This window comes from Diabrotica undecimpunctata, chromosome 7 (assembly GCF_040954645.1).
Source record: "Diabrotica undecimpunctata isolate CICGRU chromosome 7, icDiaUnde3, whole genome shotgun sequence".
Classification (NCBI taxonomy): Eukaryota; Metazoa; Arthropoda; class Insecta; order Coleoptera; family Chrysomelidae; genus Diabrotica; species Diabrotica undecimpunctata.
This window is the reverse complement of record NC_092809.1, coordinates 119,593,333-119,614,347: the sequence shown is the minus strand read 5'-3', so window position 1 is coordinate 119,614,347 and position 21,015 is coordinate 119,593,333. Positions and strand designations below refer to the sequence as shown.

General features: G+C 33.4%; 1 protein-coding gene across 3 annotated transcripts in view; it reads left to right on the top strand.

Moving 5' to 3' along the window:
* Prps (phosphoribosyl pyrophosphate synthetase) overlaps window positions 1-21,015 on the top strand; it is a 47,671-nt gene that overhangs the window by 8,582 nt on the left and 18,074 nt on the right. Inside the window, exon 3 of one of the 3 annotated variants that reach the window (XM_072538071.1) lies at window positions 11,443-11,511. The exons of 1 other annotated variant lie outside the window; for it this stretch is intronic. In XM_072538071.1, coding sequence (XP_072394172.1) covers window positions 11,443-11,511 — 69 coding nt within the window. The remainder of the gene's footprint in view (window positions 1-11,442; window positions 11,512-21,015) is intronic. One more of the 3 variants, XM_072538072.1, reaches the window with a different exon arrangement.

Genomic DNA, 21,015 nt, shown 5'->3' with positions numbered 1-21,015 from the left:
CGGGCTGCGCCAGGGAGACCCTCTCTCCTGTATACTGTTTAATCTGGCTCTGGAAAAAGTAATACGTATGTCACAAATCACAACTACTGGTTCAATTATAATAAATCAGTGCAAATCCTGGCCTATGTTGATATCAATATTGTTGGGAGAACGGAAAACGCTGTACGAGAGGCGTATGTAGCATTAAAAGAAGCAGGTACAAAAATGGTTTTAATAATAAACATCAACAAAATGAAGTATATGAAAATAAGCACGCTACCACAAATCCCACGACCACCTGTAGAAAACGATGTCATCGAAGCAGTGAACGAATTTATCGGAGGAACAATCTCCTCCTTAAATTCACAATTGTATCGAGAAATACAAAAATAAAACTCTACAAAACAATAATACGCCCAGTCCTAACATATGGTTCAGAGACCTCGACTCTAACAAAACATAATGAAAACATGTTAGGATGTTTTTCGAAAGAAAAGTACTAAGGCGAATCTATGGAGCAGTGAATGACAATGGAGTGTGGAGAAGACGATACAACTTCGAACTTTATAGAAATACCAGGAACCTGATATCATAAAACATATTAAGATAGGACGTCTGAGTTGGATAGGGCATGTAATGCGGATGAAACAAAATGACCCAACTAGAAAAACGCTCCTTGATAGACCCATTGGTCAGAGAAGAAGTGGAAGACCCAGAACAAGGTTCCTTGATAACATCGATGAAGACATAAGAAATATAGGGATACGTGCTTGGCGGAGAAAGGCGATAGATAGGGACCACTGGAGAGAAATTCTTGAGGAGGCTAGCATCCACGCAGGGTTGTAAAGCCAGAATGATGATGATGAAAAATCAATAAACGAGGAGAATGACTAGCAATTATGCACCAGTAACAACTATGTCGTTAATGATACTACAGTGTGGAATAGTGACCACAGATGTTTATATATATATATATACAGCAGAAAACTTATGGTCACAACTTATGGTTTTAAATTAGTGGCAAGGAGGTATTTCAGTAATTGCAGTCAAGGTAGCAAAGCTTCGGTTTGGCAATGATACTTGTTTATAGAATAAAGTGAGGAAGAGCTTGCGTCGATACTCGAAAAACTAAAAAGAGTTAGTGAGGAACATGGATTACGAATTAATATAAAGTAATGATTACCGATAAAGCCAAATAAAGCCAACAAGACAATGGCAACTAAGAACATTGCTGGATATGAAGTGGTCGACAGATTTGTATATTTAGGTAACATCTTTAGTTATGTCTTGGAAGCGTGGATCATGTGAAGAGCAGGTAGGAAACGTGTCGATGCATTTAAGATGTATTGTAGAGTTAGAAGAACTAATGAATTTATTCTTTTGAATATTAACAATACACAACATCTCTCTGAGTCCGTTTTTTGTTGTAAGATAATTAACAAACTTCAGATATATTACACATACCGATAATATGGAGAGACTAGTGTCAAACCGGAAGAAAGAAACAGTCTAGGGCGATCACTAACACCATGGACTGACAGAGTTAAAAAATTACAAATACAACTTCCATCGATGCAGTATGTGCAACTCAACATAGGGACAGATGGAAAAACAAACGTAAAAGAGTAATGCGATCCCTTGAAGAACTTTAACTTTCATAATGTCTACGCATATAATAAGAAGTGGAGATTGAAAGAGAGAACTTTTACAATAGCGCAACATTTTCAGTTGGATTAAGATCCGGTAAGTTTCCTGGCTCTTCAATGCACATTTTTCCCTTGAAATATTTTATCATGATTTAGGATATGTGATTGGAACAGAATATTATTGAAAAACTACCTGAGGCTTGAGCCAGTTTGTTATCACCACTTTGGCATTGCGAAACTTGGACCTGTATAAGAAAAGCAGCTCCAGAATATCTTCTTTAACGGATGTTTAATAGTTTTCTTCAATCTCCAACAGTCCAGTTCAGATATTTCGGAAGCACAGCTTTCTTATTGCTGGCTAAGGACGGAATGCATTGATCGGTGCAGGTGATCGCGAAGAGGTATGAAAAAATAAAAATAACACAAAGTCAATGAAACGACAGTTCGCCTGACCACACACTACGTGAAGTAGTAAACGCAGACCCATGCGTGTTTCTAAATAAAATAAATTAAATTTAAAATAAAATCAAATAAAATAAATTAAAATTAAACAAAATAAATTAAAATAATATAAATTAAAATAGCATAAAACAAAATAAAATAGATTCAATGATTCAAGTAAAATAAATTAAAATAAAATAAAAAACTAAAATAAATTAAATTTAAATAAAATAAAATTTAAATAAAAACCATCGCTCGCGTTTTTTGTCCAATCTTCCAGAATACGCTGCGGTGAATATAGCTACAAATGATGCACGACAGAACGAAATATTGGTGTTTGGCAGTGTTGAAATTGACATTTAAAACGAAACATAATATGCAATCAAAAGCAATAAGCTGTACATATAAAAATTAATAGTTTAGAACTATCAAAACTGGTGGTTTGAGGATTGCCAAATTCATCCGTTGATCTATCAAAGGGCAATTTCCAAAAAAATTCTAATAATTAATTGCAATTAATAAAGCTTTATCTCATCACATTTGAAGCATACAACTTTGCTCAATAAACCAAAGAACGAGATCAACAATACATTAAACTCTATCATTAATAACAAAATATTGAAATGGTTCGGTCTCTGTAAACTTCAATTGCAGCGTAACATCGTGACAACTAAATGTTCGGACAATTCAAGAAATTACTACTTTAATATGGAGTTACATCGCCACGCGCCTTTACAACCGCGGCAATGCTGTCTGGCATTGTTCGTACTAAGGATTTACACAAGTCAGGGTCGAAACTATCCCATAATTCACTTAATTTACTCTTCATATCGGCCACGGTTCTCTGGGAATCAGTACGCAATTTCTGTTTCACTTTATGCCACAATTTCTCAATAAAATTAAGATCTGGACTGTTCGAAGGCCATGAAAGCACTTTAATGTTATTGTCTGCAAAACATTTTTTAGTTGTTTTAGTTTTATGACATGCAGCAGCGACTTCCTGGAATATAAAATTCAAGTCCTGGTAGAGATCGTGAGCACTTGGTACAAGACTATTTTTCAAAATTTCTTGATACTTTAATTGCTGCGTTAATTTTGCCTTCCACCACCTCATATCTTGCTATACCAGCTGATGACACTCACCTCCAAATCATAATTCCTTTGGGAAACTTTACAGTTCTTTTGAGACAATCTTTATGGAATGCTTTATTTTTACTCCCGATAACCCGTTTTCGAAAGTCTCCCACGCAAACATAAAATTTCAATTCGTCACTGAATATGACTCTGGACTAATCATCAACAGTCCATGAAATCTTGTCCAATTAAAGCGGTTGCTTAAAGTTTCCATGGACCGTTGATGACTGGTTCAGAGTGATATTCAGTGACGAATTGAAATTTGATGTTTGCGTGGGAGATTTTTGAAAACGGGTTATCAGAAGTCAAAATGAAGTATTCCATGAATATTGCCTCAAAAGAACTGTGAAGTTTCCCAACAAAAATATAATTTGGAGCTGCATGTTATCAGCTTGTCTAGGAAGAGATGAGGTGGTGGAAGGTACAATTAACGCAGCAAAGTATCGAAACATTTTGAAAAATAAAGTGATATAAGGCTGAATGCTCGAATAAATGAATTTTAATCAAATAAATGATCCCCAGAGAACCGTCACCGATTTGAAGAGTAAATTACATGAATTATGGGATAGTTTCGACCCTGACTTGTATAAATCCTTAGTACGAACAATGCCAGACAGGATTGCTGCGGTTGTAAAGAAGCGTGACAATGTAACCCCATATTAAAGTAGTAATTTCTTGTATTGTCCGAACATTTAGTTGTCACGATGTTATGCCACATTTTCGTTTATTTTGCCGCCAACGCTGCAATTCAAAGTTTATAAAAACTGAGCCATTTCGATATTTTGTTATTAGTGATAGAGTTTAATGTTTTATTGATCTCGTTATTTGGTTCAATAAGAAAGATCGTAAAGATGAACGTTTTCAATAAATTTTCGTTTGTCCGAACATTTAGTTGTTAGGTCTCGTATTTCGTTCTATGGACGTTCTTTGTAGCTATCTTCACCGCAGTGTATTTTGGGGGATGTCCGTCCAATTGTGTCGCTTTTCATCATTCCAGCAGTCAGTCACTGTTTTTTTTGCGTTCTGATTTATTTTATTACTCCTTTTATAAGTCGTTAAGTACAGTGGAGTAATGAATAATATCGTAAGTCTTGATGAAGTTCCTTTTTCTAGTATTTAATTTATTTTCTTTTATTAAAAAAGCTTCCCTGTTATTGTCGTCTCTCTCTTCCTCATGTCCTTTTTCTCTTAACCACATTTCTTCTAGTGTTAATGTTTGCTTCAGTGCCCATTCAAAATCATGCTCTTCCTTTCTTTGAAGTGTGGATTTGTATGTTGTATAGCTTTGATTTTTAAACGTAATACTAGCACTATTTGTATTTGATTACAGTCGACTGGCATTGTTGTAACAATTTTTGTTGGATGTAACTGTTTAGACAGTATTTTGGACCGGCAAAATTATTCCTTAGGTTTTTATGTTTAAACATAGACTTTCTTGTATATTGGTCTATAAAAAAGAGTATTTTTTCTGTCGTATTCTCTTGAGGTGTGATTACTCCTAAGATGAACTATCTTATATGAATGAAATTAAATGTATATATCTATTATCTATATAAACGCATATTAAAATCACCAAGACAATACCCAGTCAGATGTTATATATTTTTTGGTAAAACAGAACAAAAAAGAATCCTTTAAGAGTTGGTTTTGAAAAATCCACAGTTAATAGTTATGTCTTGGACGAACACCTAGATAAGTTGATATTTATGTTTATATTTATGTTCATTGTTCTATACCTCTTATTATAAATAATACCATCATCCAGTTTTTAGGTATTTTCTTTGATATCTTTCTCCTCAATTTCCTTATGGTTTATTGTTATGTTCTTTTTGTTCATGTAGTTATGAGGTAAAGAAAATTGAGGTTAACATGTTATTTTAGTTTCATACATATTTACTTATTATGCTGTCCAATATACACCACTCTTCTTCTCCTTCAACGGCCCATGCGAATCTGCCATTGTTCAAAACAGTGCTTGAAGCCTTCCTCTATCGGTTCTTCCAGGAAACTTGCCACTTTCTCTTTGAAAGTTTTAGCGCTCTTAATATCCAAAGAAAAAGATCAATTCTTCTTCGGGTTCCATATGAAAAGCTGCACGTCGGCAATCAAATATCAATTCTTTTCTATTCTATCTAAATATATAGTAGCGGCGTCTGGTATTCCACACCAGTCCCTTATATGTCTTAATAATAAAGCGGATAGTCAGACAATATGGTAATATTTTGCTGTATTTGGCTAGAACATTTTTGACAGACTATGCGAAATAAAATGGCAGATTGCCTTAGTGGAGACCCATGAATGGTCCTTCCACAATTCGGGTTATATTTTCTTATTATTTATCATCATGAAAGTACACAATTTCACCTTCTTAGATTGCTATATGCTAGCTATGTCGCAATCTTTTAAAGTGTGTTTCTAATGGTCTGATGCATATTGACTTCAAACCCCTTGCTCTTCATGCTGGTGGCTCATTATCTATTTGTGTGACGTGCTGTTTCATTCATGTTTACTCTATCTTCCCCATCCTACAATATCCAAGATGCTATAGAGATCTCTTATTCGTTTATATGTTTATTATTTTGTCTCTTAATGTTTTCCCCGTACTTGATTTCAAGGCTCTCATTTCTGATGGTTATAAGTATTTTTTTGTTTGTGTTGTATCTGCTCTTCCTTGTATCGCATATGTGATTATTTGCCTTACACATAATAGTAGTATAATTGACGGGGTACTGTGGTACTTTGGTCACCATGCCATCCAGTTCTCTGATGACAATGGCCAGAAGTGTCTCGATAGACCTTGTTTCGCTGAAGAAGTGTAAACAAGTGCCATCGATGACCAGAGAGCTAGTTGAAGAAATGCAAGAAGTTATAGCCGATGAGCAGAAGGGTAGAGATGAGAGGAGGTCACCCTGTATGTTAAGTGCAGCACTCACGGCCTAGCTCTTCTTTGCCAATAATTGTATAGGGTGTTTAAAAGTAGGTTTGGTGAATGACCAAGGGGTTTTAGAAGAAGAAACAAGAAACATCAAACTGTATGTTAGTGCAGAACTCCTCAAAAAAATTATGATGAAGTTTTTATTTAACCATGTACAAATTTATTGACAACTGTACAATTTTCTCTAGACGAAGCTCAAAAAGTTTTTACACACTCAAAAATCTATTTCCATTTCAAAGAACATTACCCTGTACAACTAAACGCGGAAAAGAAGAAGATATCAAGTGATATGTGATTAGTTATGCACTTAATGTACAGCGTAATGTTGTTGGAATGTTCTTGGAGCGGTCATTGATTCTGAGTCTTGGACCCTCTGATCATTAATCGAATGTTCTTCTAAACACCCTCTACGGTTATGGGAAAAGCAAAAGAGGTAAAAAAATATGCGATTAATTCTGCCTTCAACATATAGGGTGACCTCCTCTCATCTTACACCTTTGTGGTTGTAGGCTATAACTTCTTACATCTCTTCAGCTACTCTTCTGATCATTGACGACATCGTATATCCATATCTTTCTCAATATCTTTCTTTCAAAATTACTAATAAGGTTTATTGTTTTTTTTGTCATGATAAATGTTTCTTCGCCATATGTAGCTATTGGTCGTATGATGGTTTTATATATTCTGAATTTTACTTTCCAAAGGATCTCTTTGAATCTTGCGACACCTGCGACACAGGGAAATATGCTCTATTAGCAAACATTATCCTTCTCCGTATTTTCTCCTCATCGCTGACGTCCTCAGTTTTCAACGTCCAGTGAGCTATGTATTTTCATCATCCTCATCATCACCCAGCCCTTTGCGTCCACTGCTGGACATAGGCCTTCCTTATTTTTGTCCATTGTGCTCTGCCTTGAGCACTTTTCATCCAATTTCTTGACATTTTCTTGAGATCGTCAGTCCAACGACTAGGGAGTCTTTCTCTACTTCTTTTGTCTAACCTCGGCTTCCACTCAAGCAATCTTTTCGTCCACCTTTCATCACTGATTCGGGCGACGTGTCCGGCCCAGTTCTATTTCAGTGTGGCAATTCGGGAAATTACATCGGTAATTCCTGTTCTTCGTCTTAAGTCTTTATTTCTAACTCGGTCACGAAGCGATATACTCAGGCATTGACATTTCTATTTTCCTCTGAGTTATTTGCAGCGTTTTAGAAGTTGTAGCTGTCAAAAGTTTCGGCACCATAGGTCATCACAGGCAACACGTTGGTCAAATGTTTTACGTTTTAAAGCAATTGGTATATCGCTTTTAAATATGTCTTTGAGTTTTCCTTAGGTTGTCCATGCTAAGTTTATTCTTCTTCGTAGTTCGCATGTTTGGTTGTCTGTTGTGATCTTTATTTCGTGTCCAAGGTATATGTATTTTTCCACCAGCTCTACTTTGTTGTCTCCAATGTTGATATTTCCGCTAGGTACTAGCTTTGTCATGAATTTTGTTTTGGAGATGTTTATTTTAAGACCTACACTGTCACACACTAACTGAAGTTCATGTAGCATTTTACATATCTCTTTGAAGTTGTCGGAGAACAAACCTATGTCGTCTGCGAATTTCAAATTTGTTAATCTTCTACCGTCAATGTTCCGTGTTTTTATGTAGTTTCCTCGACATAGTTGCGTGTATTTTACAACTTTAATATTTGCGTCAATCTAGTGTCAAATTTAGCCAGGTTTGTTGTTTCCTTGCTTGTAACGTGTGATCCTAAAGTTTTGGGAAAAATTTCACCTGGTCTAATTGAGAAGCAAAATGCATTTAACAAAGAAGGCCATGGAATTGAAATGTCATCAGTTATTGACATTTAATAAACAAAGCAGAATATTTTGGTTTGTGCTCTGCAAAATGTCTTATAAAATTGATATTCGTCGAGGTGTTTATAATATGGTTGGGCGAATGTCGAAACGAGATATTGTTAATATTTATCGAGATCAAAACATAAGCAAATCGACAATTTATCGCACAATCAGAGAATGTGAAGAAGGGATACCATGTGTTAACTTGCGTAAAAGTGGCCGACCGCGGATTTTCAACCATATGAGAGAGGCAAGACTGATTAAAGCAGCTAAGAACAAAATTGGGGTCTCACAGCGAAAACTGGCCAGAAGATTTCATGTTGGAAATACTACAGTATACAGGACCCTATCGAGTAACAATATTATCTACCGGAAAAGAAGGAAAGCTCCAAAATACACAGATGATCAATTAGAGAGAATTCCGAGATTTTACTGCGCGTTAAGGCGAGTGCATTTCGTCGTGATGGACGATGAAAAATATTTTACTTTGTCCAACTCTGAGATGAAGGGTAACGATGGGTTTTACACGAACGATTACGAAAATGTACCTGATGAAATAAAATTCAAAAGTAAGAAAAAATTTGAGGACAAAATTTTGGTATGGTGTGCAATTTCTGAGGCTGGCTTTATCTCACAGCCCTACGTTGGTGTTGTTCGAGGCGAAGCCTTAAACACAAATATTTATATTCAAAGATGTCTCTCTAAATTGCTTCAGTTTGTGAACACACATCATGCAACTGATCAAATAGTCTTTTGGCCAGATCTTGCTTCATGTCATTAACAACATTACCTTTGTACCGAAAGCAGACAATCCCCCCAACCTACCTCAGGCTCGTCCAATTGAAGAGTTCTGGGCAATATTAAGTCGGAAAGTCTATAATAACGGATGGGAAGCACAAAATCAGGAACAGTTAAGACGCCGCATATATACAAAAATTAGAGAAATTGACGCCGAGGTCGTCCAAAGGATGATGCAACGTGACAGGGGAATTATTAGGCAAATCGAAAATAATGGTCCCTTGTCTGTCATTTGAATTTTGATTTATAATAAGGATAGTTAAGTTAAATTGTTAAATAATTTAATAAAAATATAAGATTATTGTGGTCAGAGTTATATGCTTTTGAAATTTTTCCCAAAACTTTAGGACCATACGTTATTAGGGCTTTAGTGCTTGTATTAGGTCTTTAGTGCTTGTATTAGGGCTTTGGTTTTATCTTTGGTGGCGGCTAGACATTTTTTTTTTCGAAATTTCTTCTTCCATACATACATTAAACAGAGTCGGAGCCAGCCCATCCCCCATTTTAGCCCCTTAGTTATCTGGAAGTTATCTGTCAGTTGGTTTTAGACTCATAATTTCCTTGGTATTCCAAATTCTCACAATTAAGTATGTTTTATGTCTGTTTAGTTGGCACAGGCTTGTCGAAAATCTACAAAGATTTGATAGATATCTATATCGTGCTTCCAGGTTTTATCTCAGATTTGTTTTACGTTGAATAACTGGTCAATAGTGGACCGTCTTGGTCTGAATCTGACCTGGTGTTCTTTACGTGATCTGGACATGAATTATGTTCAAACTTCTAACCCTCTTGAAATCGTTTAAACCTCCCAAGAACGCGTACATGCGATAAACATTTCTTGCCATATGCTTCTTTCAATAAATTATAGTTTTGGGTATAATTCGGTAGCGATCTTGTTTAGTTTTAAAGTGGAATTGTATACCAATTCGTTGCTCTTTTGATGATCATGATTTTCCGGCTTAACCAAATACAATAATACTTCTTATGTTAACAGCCTCAGTTTCATCATTTAATAACCATACGTTGTAGTCATTGACTATTTTGCTGATTTTTGTTGTTGTTTGAGATTTTGTCTATTGTTTTTTATTTATGATTCAAATTAATGGTTGTATATTCGTGAAAATAGTCAAGTAGCTTATGTTTTCTATTTTTTTTCCCTCATTTTAAGTAACATTGAAATAGTTTCATTTTAGTCTTGTCTGGGTACTTCTAATAGTCCCAGATAGGAAGCATAATAAAATCTGTTTCAAATCAAAACCAAAAAGCCAAATAACGAATTTATTTTCTAATTCAAAAATGGTTATTACCAAAAATATATTTAGTACTACTACTTTTTGGTAATATTGCATAAAAGAAATGAGTAACTGAACTAATCATCATCTTTTTGCTAAAAGTTCAACATTTGACTTGTCAAGATGTTTCAGTTAAAACATAAGTACTTAGTAGGATTTTTCAAATAAAAACTATGCATCTACAGAAGTGTTACCGATTCCTTTAATTGGGATTTATGTGGAAATAATTTCAGTTTTCATTTTTTTTAACCCTTTCAAGCAAAGACTTAAACATATTTAGTACATTCAAGCCCATTTCACAAATCTTCGTTAATTTGTCACTTAACAACAAATGAATAGCAATTTTTATCAGATTTTGATACAATTGTAGGTTACAAATTTTCCTAGAAATAAACTACAACAAAGTAGTTTTTACAGGATTCAAACTGGTACTTTTTGCTTTAGTAGTTTGAGGTAGACAAATTAGTTAAATACATTTTCGTTTTTGTATCTATTAAATAATTATAAAAGATAGTGTGTTCAATCTAAATAAAATCTGTGATAAATTGTTGACATTAAATCAATATACAATGTGGAGTAAATGTATAATATGCTTAAATTATTTGGGAAACAAATGACTCCTAGGTATTTAACGTCTAGGTATTTTTACATTCGATGGGTCTTTCTTGCACTGTAAGCTGTTCTTCTTTCTGGGTTCTCTTCTCTTTTTGAACTTAAAAATTAATAGAAGCGACACACCATTCTTTCGGTAATTATTTCTTCTCCTTAGGCCTAGTATTATTTGATCGATGACCTGATTATTAGATGACCTGCCCAATAAAAGAAATATTCTATGCAGTGATTTAATATTAATTACGCTGTTGCTTGTGCTACCCAACTAGATCTTGTCAATTTATTCGAATCATATGGTCTCACAATGCACGTTAATACTCCTACAAGAATTACTAAAACGTTCAATACATTTGCTCACATTGTATAAAAAATTATAATAGTCATTAAGTTAATAGTGGCCTAAAGCTATCTTCTGGTGACTTTTTACCCTTTTATTAATATATGTGGTATATTAACCACAATTAGAAGATTGCAAATATTTTATTGCCTTGTCGATTTCCACATTTCCAAAACGACTTCCGTCCTCAAAGTCAAGTCAATAAAAAATTTGCAATCTTACCATTGTCGTTAATTCCTAACATCGATTAATTATTAAAGGTAATCGTCCATTTGTCTAGTTTCGAATTAACGGCGCTCTGTGAAAACAAGGCAAAACATTTTAGTAATATTATTTTTTATTGTTTTTTTACCCCTAGACTATTTATTAGTGCATTAGTGATTTCAAAGAACGCAGGTAAAAATATTGTTACATTGTTTTAGAACATCTCGAGTGAGAAAGAACTCCATGTTGAGAAGTGGAAGTCAATTGAGTGGAAATTTAGGGTAAAAGTAATATTTTTTTATCGATAGCTGAATCTGGGTAATGCTTTTATTTTGGGTAATCATCTGCTGTTGTGCATCGTTTTATACACTCTAAAAGGGTTGATTTAAAAACACTTTACCTCGAGTCTTTTGAGTTTTCATGTGGTTTTCCGTTATCTGTATGAAATCACTATTTGTCTAAGGGAAGATATGAAAGCATGCATATTGTAATAATTTATTTAACGTATATTTTTCGTACTCCTGCATGCTGTCGTATTACTAGAAAACCCTACAAAACTCAAAATACTGACATAAATATTTTTGAACATGGTGGATGATATAAGTAAATATTTTTTTTATAATTTGCTCTGAATGTATGTAATTAATTTGGAATTCTAGACTGAAATACACCTCTTATATTATTTTAAAGTAAAATAGATGTATAAATACAGTTCAAACTTTCTAACAGTGCCGGTAGCTAGCTCCACTTTTTAGGGGTGTACTGGACACTATGGTTAAAGTTTACATTCCATTATTTCGAATACTTTCCATTTTGGTTATTAACTATGATAATACGCATATATGTCATTTCTATCGGTACCTTTAGAGAGTGTGAGCTGTATTTGCTCATAAATATGCTAATCCTAGTGACGAAAAACGTTTTATCTTCTATAAAAAATAGGCGGAATCATAATATTCAATAAATGTCTATAGAATTAGAATCCAATCTCACGAAATTTATAGTAAACCGTTCCTTCTTCGATTAAAGTTTGTTTTATTGCTTAAAATTCTTATTCTTATTCCTTAAGGACATAGGCGCAAAATGTCGCTTGTCAAAATGTTCAATATGTTTTAAATGTATTTATTTTTTTCGAATCCTGAGGAAACTAATAAGTATATTTGAAAAATTTAAACGCAGAAAGTAAGATTGCATTATTACCGAGGGCCGAAACTCCCCGAAAACTTCTAAAATGTTTATTTTAATAAGTTACAGGGATGAAAAGAAAAGAGAAAATTTAGTGTGACTTTTAATTTCAAATATCTCATTCAAAAGAAACTTTTCTGTTATTCCAAGGGACGTCCGGCCCTCGGTAATAATGCAATCTTTCATTCTGCGTTTAAATTTTTCAAAAATACTTTCGATTCGACACAAAAGGATTACATTTAAAACGCATTAAACATTTTGACAGGCGTCATTTTGCGCCTATGCCCTTAAGTAATAAATGATTGTACAGTGAAAATTATACTCACAGTAGATATGAATGCTAGAGTGGGAAAAGAAAATGGAAAGATGTCATAGAACCATACGGAGTGGATAAAATCAATAATAATGAAAAACTATTTCTTGAATTCTGTTTAAATATGATCATGAATACACATTCCATATAGATAATTCATATCTAGAAACGAACAATCAATTATTGACTATATTATAGTGACTGGATAAGCTACTGCAAATACTGCAAACTACATTCCACGTCAGGGTAATTCCACGTCAACTATGCAAAGTTGCTCAGGTAACCTCTCACGATTTGGCTTAAATTTTACAGGTCTATTATATACTATAAAATATGATGATTTACCAAATTTCAGCCTTCTAGGTCCATATAGCGGACTATATGGGCAATTAAATTTTTTCCGAGTAAAAACGTTTTTTTCCCTATTTTCTTCTCACTTCACACTTCTCAAAAAATATCAAAAAATACATTTTCGATGTAAAATTTTCCGCTGAAAAAGATCAAAATTAAAATTAGCATTTAATCGAAAAACCCCCCTTTTCTTAAAAAAGTATATCTTTTTTTTATTTCAAAATTTGGGGAAAATTGTTACTTTAAGGTAAAAATAAATACAGCTCTCATATCAGAGGTTTAAATAGTAATATCAAAGAATATAGACGCATATAGAAGGATCTGTCACTGTCATTTTTTAGTCTCGGCAAAGGGTATACACATGTTATAGAGAAGAAGAATTTGATCAAGATTTTAGTTCCTTATTTGTACCACTAGGGAGCGGTCATGTCAGCGCTATTACTGTTTCTAAAATATGAAAGAGTGGGGCAAATAAAATATTATTTTAACTTTTAATAACTGAATCTTTTTAGAAAAAATATTGTGAATCAAATTTTTAATTTAAATATGTACAAATCTACAAATAAGATAATTAAAACTCTCTTCTTATAAACTATAAATAAAATTATTTAAAAGTCAATCACAGGGAGAGAGTGTTCAAAATATTTTAAGATGTTTCGATCAAAAAACAATTAGTGATCTCGTTAGTACGCGTAGAATTACTTTTTGGCACATAAACCACAGAATTATTTTTTACAATTTGAAAATTCGAAATTGTGAAGTATAATTTCGAATTTTTAAATTTAAAAAATAAATAATTAAGTCTTAAATAACGCCTATCTAGAGCTTAATAAAGGAAGATGAGGAAAAAGGCAAAAATGGCTGCTGGGACATGGACCGTAGCAAATCCCAAGAAAACCAAATCAGCAACACCCGAGGATAAAAAGATACTTCGGGAGAATACCATCATCCCCCTCGCAACAGCGTTGCTAAGAAACCAAGGGGCTCTAACGAGCAGACTCGGTCATAAAACATCGTGACAGAATTATTCAGAATGGTGGTACCACACAGACACCATCCTGATACTCAACTAGATCGGGCTCAAGCAGATTTGATCATTAACAAACTGGAACAAGCACTTGATGAGGATCCTATCGGAGGTCAGAATGAACTTCTACAGTTCTATAAAACATCGTTTAGCGAAGGGACCCTGTGTGTGAACTGTTAACGAGTATACAAAAAATGGACGACTGAAGTCATGACGACTATGGAGTGCCTGTTGGAGGGAGCAAATTTAAATGTAGGTAATCCAAATAATATGCCCACGCGCCCCATAGTCCTCACCCGCGTCGCCGAGAAAGAGGTTGATAAAGAAACCATCAGAACCCGTGTAAAGAGGCAAAATCAAGACCTTAAGACAGAAGAGTGGTTGTTATCTCTGTTCCATGGAATTACCGACAGTAAATATAAAGGTCATAGAGAGAGGAGGTATGAAGGAGATAGTTCTCGGATCAGCATACCTTCCATATGATTATCCCGAACAACCATCAAGGGAGTTGGAATAGCTAGTGAGAGATTACATAAAAAATAAACTGCAATTAATCATTGGCTATGATGAGAATGCGTACCATCTGACCTGGGACAGTACAAACACCAAACTGTTAAAAAATGGCATGTATTAGATGAGGTGTCTTGTTCAGACCATTGAGGCAGGCAATGAGCATATCAAGGAAATTTATCGTAATCCTCGTAAAACAAATTGGGAAGTATATCAAGCAGACCTGGAATATTGTTTAGGTAAGATAAGGCATACATTGAACGTAGACATGGCCGTCGAACAATTTCAATAGGTTGTCATGTCAGCGTTTGAACATAACTGTCCGGAGATAGTGAGGAATTTCAACGAGAAATTAGTTTATTTCTATTTCCATTAATTCAAAGTTATAAAATTTTATTTACATGTAATAAAAAAAAATACTTTTAATATTGAATGTTTCATACCTTTTTAAGTTTTAATATTAACAATTTAATACATATATTAAAAATTAAGATTTTAATGTGAAAAAACGAAAAAAAGACAGTTTGTAAATCAATGGCATCGAAATTTTATTAAGTCTGGATGCATAAGTTAAATAGCTCCGTTCTTGTTCCTTTCCCACTTTCCGATGGTTTTAAGCCGACGACCACGGTTTGAGTTTATGCAGTCGCCCTCTTCAGGAGTTTCTTCACTTAAATGGCGAAATTCCCAATTTTTCCGAAATTTTACCTCTTTTTTGACAGTTTTGCAATTTCTCATTATTTCTTCAACCAAAATGCCATTCTGACATGGATTCAGATGTGGATTCCCCACACAATTTTACATAAAATAGTGTGTTTTAATATGATTTTTCGGCAATTAATTAGATGTCTTGAGTAATTAAAAAAAATCATTGTCTTGCAATTTTCACAATTATTATTGTAATTTATTACAATATTATACAAATTTATTCACAATTATTGTAAAAGTAATTTATTAGTTGTAAATTGTTACACCTGCAGAATAATACAAAATAAATTGCTAAAACTCTATATTTATTTAATCCCTTCTCTGAAATTTTAATTTATACGCAATAATTATGTGTCCTGGAAAAAAGTCAATTAATCCTAAAAAAAGTTATTAATATTTATCTTATGTAAAGGACCATTTACAATTTACTAAATTTCAATTTGTTATTTTCAGAAATTGATAAATAATATGTCTCGCAATATTTTTTATTTTTGCTTGAAAAATAAGTATTAATGACAAAAATTATTTGCTAGTAGGAACATTTTAAATAACGCGTTCAATGGCTCACTGTTCCACTGGGCATGACTTATGATTCAGCCATTTAATGGTCGCTGTTAAGTATCTATAATTTAAACAAAACTTGTCTATCGATCGAGTTTTACAAAAAGGTTTGGAATTTTTTATAAACAATTAAAACAATCTATAAAGCATTTGATAATAAACACGTTATCATAGTACATACACGTTTTCCAACTACAAAGTTGAGGTGACTGAATGAATCAACCATTTTTAAATAGCTGAATCATAAGTCATGCGCAGTGGAACAATGAGCCATTGAACGCGTTATTTAAAATTTTTCTACTCGCAGTTAATTTTTGTCATTTTTATGTGACCCATTTATGGGTCACATCATATTATTTAGCAATTTCTGAAAATAATAAATTAAAATTTAGAAAACTGTGAATGGTCCTTTATATTAAGACAATTATTAATAACTATTTTTTTGAAGATTTTTTTGCTTTTTTCCAGGACACATAATTATTGCGTGTAAATTAAAACTTCAAAGAAAAGATTAAATAAATAGAGTTTTAGTAATTTATTTTGTATTATTTTGCAGATGTAATAAATTACAATTGTGAAAATTGCAAGAAAATGATTTGTTCAATTACTGAAGACATAATATCTATAAAAAACATACAGAAGTTAAAACACTTCACCATTGTATTTAGGTATATAAAAACATATACTTAAAACTTTTACAAGTGTCGTCAAAATTTATACAGTAGCAGAATAACGTTTTCGATCTAATCAGATCATCTTCAGTGTCTTATTTACTTGAAGCTAACAATGAATTTGTGGCTATGACATCCATATATGGGTTTTACATCTTTCCAAAAGTAAATTATATGTTGACTCTAGGTCGATGAAAATGGATAAATTTAATACTTGAGGAGCTACATGTCTCTCTGCTCGGTTTTTAACACGTGGTTCTTGTCAGTTAAGACGACACAGACTCTTGTCTTTAGATGATTTGTTCAAGGGAAAGAGCGTTTTTTCGAATTTTCCTAATTTTCCTTGATAATTTGGCTAGTTTTAACACCGGGGTCGTACTCAGCGGAAAATTTCACGTCTAAAATGTATTTTTGAATATTCTTTTGAGCATATAGAGCCCGCTATGCAAGAAAAAGTGATAAAATATGGGAAAGATTTTTTTTACTTGGAAAAAATTGAATTACCCATATAGACCGCCATTTTAAATCTAGAAGGCTGAAATTTGGTAAATCATCATATTTTATAGTATAGAATAATTCTGTAAAATTTAAGCCAAATCGAGAAGGGTCGCCTAACCTTGCATAGTTGCCATGGAATTACCAATATATGACCCAACGCTGTGGTATTATGAGAATGTAGTACGTGGTATACAGATAACGACATTGTTTTGTTGACATAGGAATTAAGATTTATTGTAATCCCATCTCTAGAGGATATTTATTATAATGCTCTAAAACTAATTTTTTGGTTATTTTTTAGCATTAATAGCAATACAAATAAATAAGTAAGTAAATAAGTAATATGCTTTATTGTCACTGAAAATTGTACAAATTTTATGGACAAAGCTTATAACAATAAGACAAGACAGAAGAGAAAAAATCAGAATAAGAATCATTTGTACTTTTAAATAAAAAAAAACAATACAATTTTTCCAAACTTAAACATAAAAAATACTACCTGATTAAGAACCTACAAACTTCGTAAAATGTACCTAACAAAAAATAAAAATTAGGAAAGCAGATTAATTAATTAAGGGCTCAAATATTCCACCTCCTTGTGCTAAACAGTAACCAAATCTATCATACAGATTTCTCCTCATATTTTGGAGTAGGGCTGGTGTAATGCTTGCAGAGAAATGAAGTATTTTTGCCCTTAATTCGACTAGGTTTGTGTCCCTTTCAAACTGATGCCTATAAATGTTTTCTTTGAGAAAACCCCAAAAAAAGAAATCGTTAGGCGCTTAGTCACAGGATCTAGTGGGCCATTTAATTGCACCACGTGTACTTATCAGTCGATCAGAAATCGTTTTATTGGGGAAGTCAATAGTTGCTCTAGAGTTGTGAGCCGAACACCCATCCTGTTGGAAATAAACCTCCTGAAAATTAACGGGAAGGCGTCGAACTGACGAAATGATCTTATTCTGTAAAAGTTGTAAATATTTGGGTCCGTTTAGGTTTCCATCGATAAAAATGGACCAACAATATAGTCGCCTAACATCCCAGTCCAAACATTCAACTTTTGCGGATGCTGAGGTACTTGTTTTTCCGAGAATAATACCTTGCAACGGATGGATTGTGTTTTTTATGTAATGAAAATGAAGATTCGTCAGAAAATAAAATATTTTTTAAAAAGTGTACATTTTCGTTCTGTTTATCTAACATAAATTCACAAAACTCCATCCGCCTAAAGTTATCTTCTGGAAACAGTTCTTGTGTTGGTTGTATCTTAAAACAGTGATACCCATTCCTTTTGAGAACTCGCTGGACAGTTCGAGCATTCACGTTAACTTCCCTAGCAATTTGTACACTATTTCAAGGTTCACTAGCTTCCACAAAAGTACAAATATCAATATTCCTGTTTTGACGCTCCTTATCGACAGGTCCAACACGCGGTTCATTACTTTCATGACACTTTTTACAACTGTTTACACATCCCGAAGTTTGAAAATGTTTAATGGTATTTTAACTGTTGTAACACTTGGTCTATTGTCTATTTTCGAAGGTAACAATAAATAAATCAATTACTTCGCTTATCGAATGACCCTGAAAGTACCATGTTACAAGTTGCATTTGTTCTTGGACGGTATACAACGTAATAGGCATTTTATTAATTTTATCTATTCTTTCACAACTCCGTTTGAAATTTTTAATGTCAATGTGACAATTACCACAATTCGTACCTACTGAGAAATGAATAGAGAGGTGGAAACGTGTAACATGTCACAGCGATTGCCATTGTGTTGTATGGTCAATAAAACAATGTCGTGATCTGTATATGAGATCGATATGTCATATTCTATACCCAAGTATTTAGGTTGTAGTATGGTATCTTCAGTGACAAAGAAGAATAAAATGTTACTTTTATTAACACATTCATATTTCATTCAGATTACCGTTATTGTAGTATTATTAAAAATTATTAAATTATTCCATATTATTTTGTCACTGGTATTAGCATATTTACATCAGGTATCGGCACTACGACATTTGCCATTAATGTAATAACGTTTTTTTAATCGTTTTCTAGCAAATTTACAATCAACAAATTGTAAAATAGATATTTTCTCAGTTAAAAACGCATAAGTTCATTTTTATACAACCCTGTAAAAAATAACGTCAATATGGGTACTATTAGCTTATGTCAATACGTATATCAATTTATTCTTCATTGTGTTCATTGTAAGAACTAATAATGTGGTTATTCAATGTCCATCAAACGTACTAATGTTACTTGTCTAGCATCATGGGAATCAAACATTGTATCTAACCTTCAGCAAATTTAAAATTTTATAAATATTTGGAACAAAAGATTCAAAAAGATTACATTTCACCACCATTCGGGCAATCTAGTCTCTCGCCAATTCGACCTTACAGGATTCTTATACGGGGTGATTCTTTGTGAGTTCTAATTAGAGGTTTTAGATAAAGTTGACATACTTAATATCTTTAAATTTATTAACCCTTTTAGGTCTGAATACATTATGCAGATATCCAAAGCTTTTCAGACAAAAAATATTATCAATAATGGTGCCCTATGTGATCTATTTTTACCTACGTGATCTATACTTAAATCCTTTGGCAGGACATAAGACAACTGTGTCCCAATAGTATTTTATATTGGGATCAATGTGTCCCATTAGTAATATACGAAAAAAATTTTAAAGTATATTTATTGAAAAAAATATAAAATCACATGAAAAAAATTAACAAAGATGTGGAAAAAACGTGAGAAAAAAATGTGAGAGCATACCTATGGCATCTCCTCCTGGTAGAAATTTGCTTTGGCAAATGGTCCCCGACATTCACCATGCTCTTTTGACGTTTGGAAATTCTTCCAGAGCGACCACTCAAGCGTCACTTCACTTTGGCTTTTGAAAATTCTTCCAGAGCGACCATTCAAGCGTCTCTTCATTTTGGTTTTGGATCTGCCATGTTCTATAAGCTACTCTGCCAAAGGAACTAGAGAGTTCAGACTACTCTTTTTCATATTTATAATTAACAATAACATTAATTTGTATCTTGCCACCCAGTACTCAGTACCCCAGCATCCAAAACTTAATCAGACTGACCTCGTGTCATCTTTTTCGCTTCAAATTTTGGTGTATTTTTACCATTGTTTATATATGTGCCAACACAAGGCAAATTTAGTTTTCAATAATTTTACAGATGGGAAAAACATGTCGAAACAGAGGCAAATATCAGAAGAACGTATTGTACTAGCTAGTTTTTTCACCTCACTTTCACCTAAAGTATCAGCAACAGCTTCAATCTCTTTACCAGAATAAATGTTGAGGTCATATAAGTATCCGGTAAAAGAGTCAGACCTTTACCACATTTTTATTCCCCTTTTCATTGGTTTTAGTAGAATATACGTTCCCTTGAATTTGGTCATAGTTTCATCAATTGATTGATGAGAACTCTCTGTTTTGGCTTTTCCAAAAATATGCTTCGAACATGATACCACTTCATCCAAGTAATATGTTTTTGGTGAATTGTTATACATCCAAAGTGGATCTCATTCCGTGCCTTTGATTTGGAATATCATGTTTTGGTTTGAACTTCGTGTATGTTTTTTTCCACATTACGAGACCAGACTGGTCGTCATCTGCATCTGACTTCTCTGCCTCTTTTTCTTTAGAATCTGTTCTTTCGAGATCTCTTTTAAAATTCTCCTCTTGCGAAGAATGTTCTTGTTGATCTGAACCTTCATGAGACTCTCCGTCATTGGGTAGATATTCGTCAGAATCTGAGCCAGAAAAAGTTTCCTCTAGTTCTGACAAGTCACTTAGCTCTTCAACGATGTTTTCCAATTCTTGTGTGTTAAAAAAACGTCTGGCCATAATTCAGGAACCGCAAAGAGTAGAACTGTTGTCACTATTTAGAGTCGATATAAAAAACTGATGGGACACTAATAACCCGAGCAAAA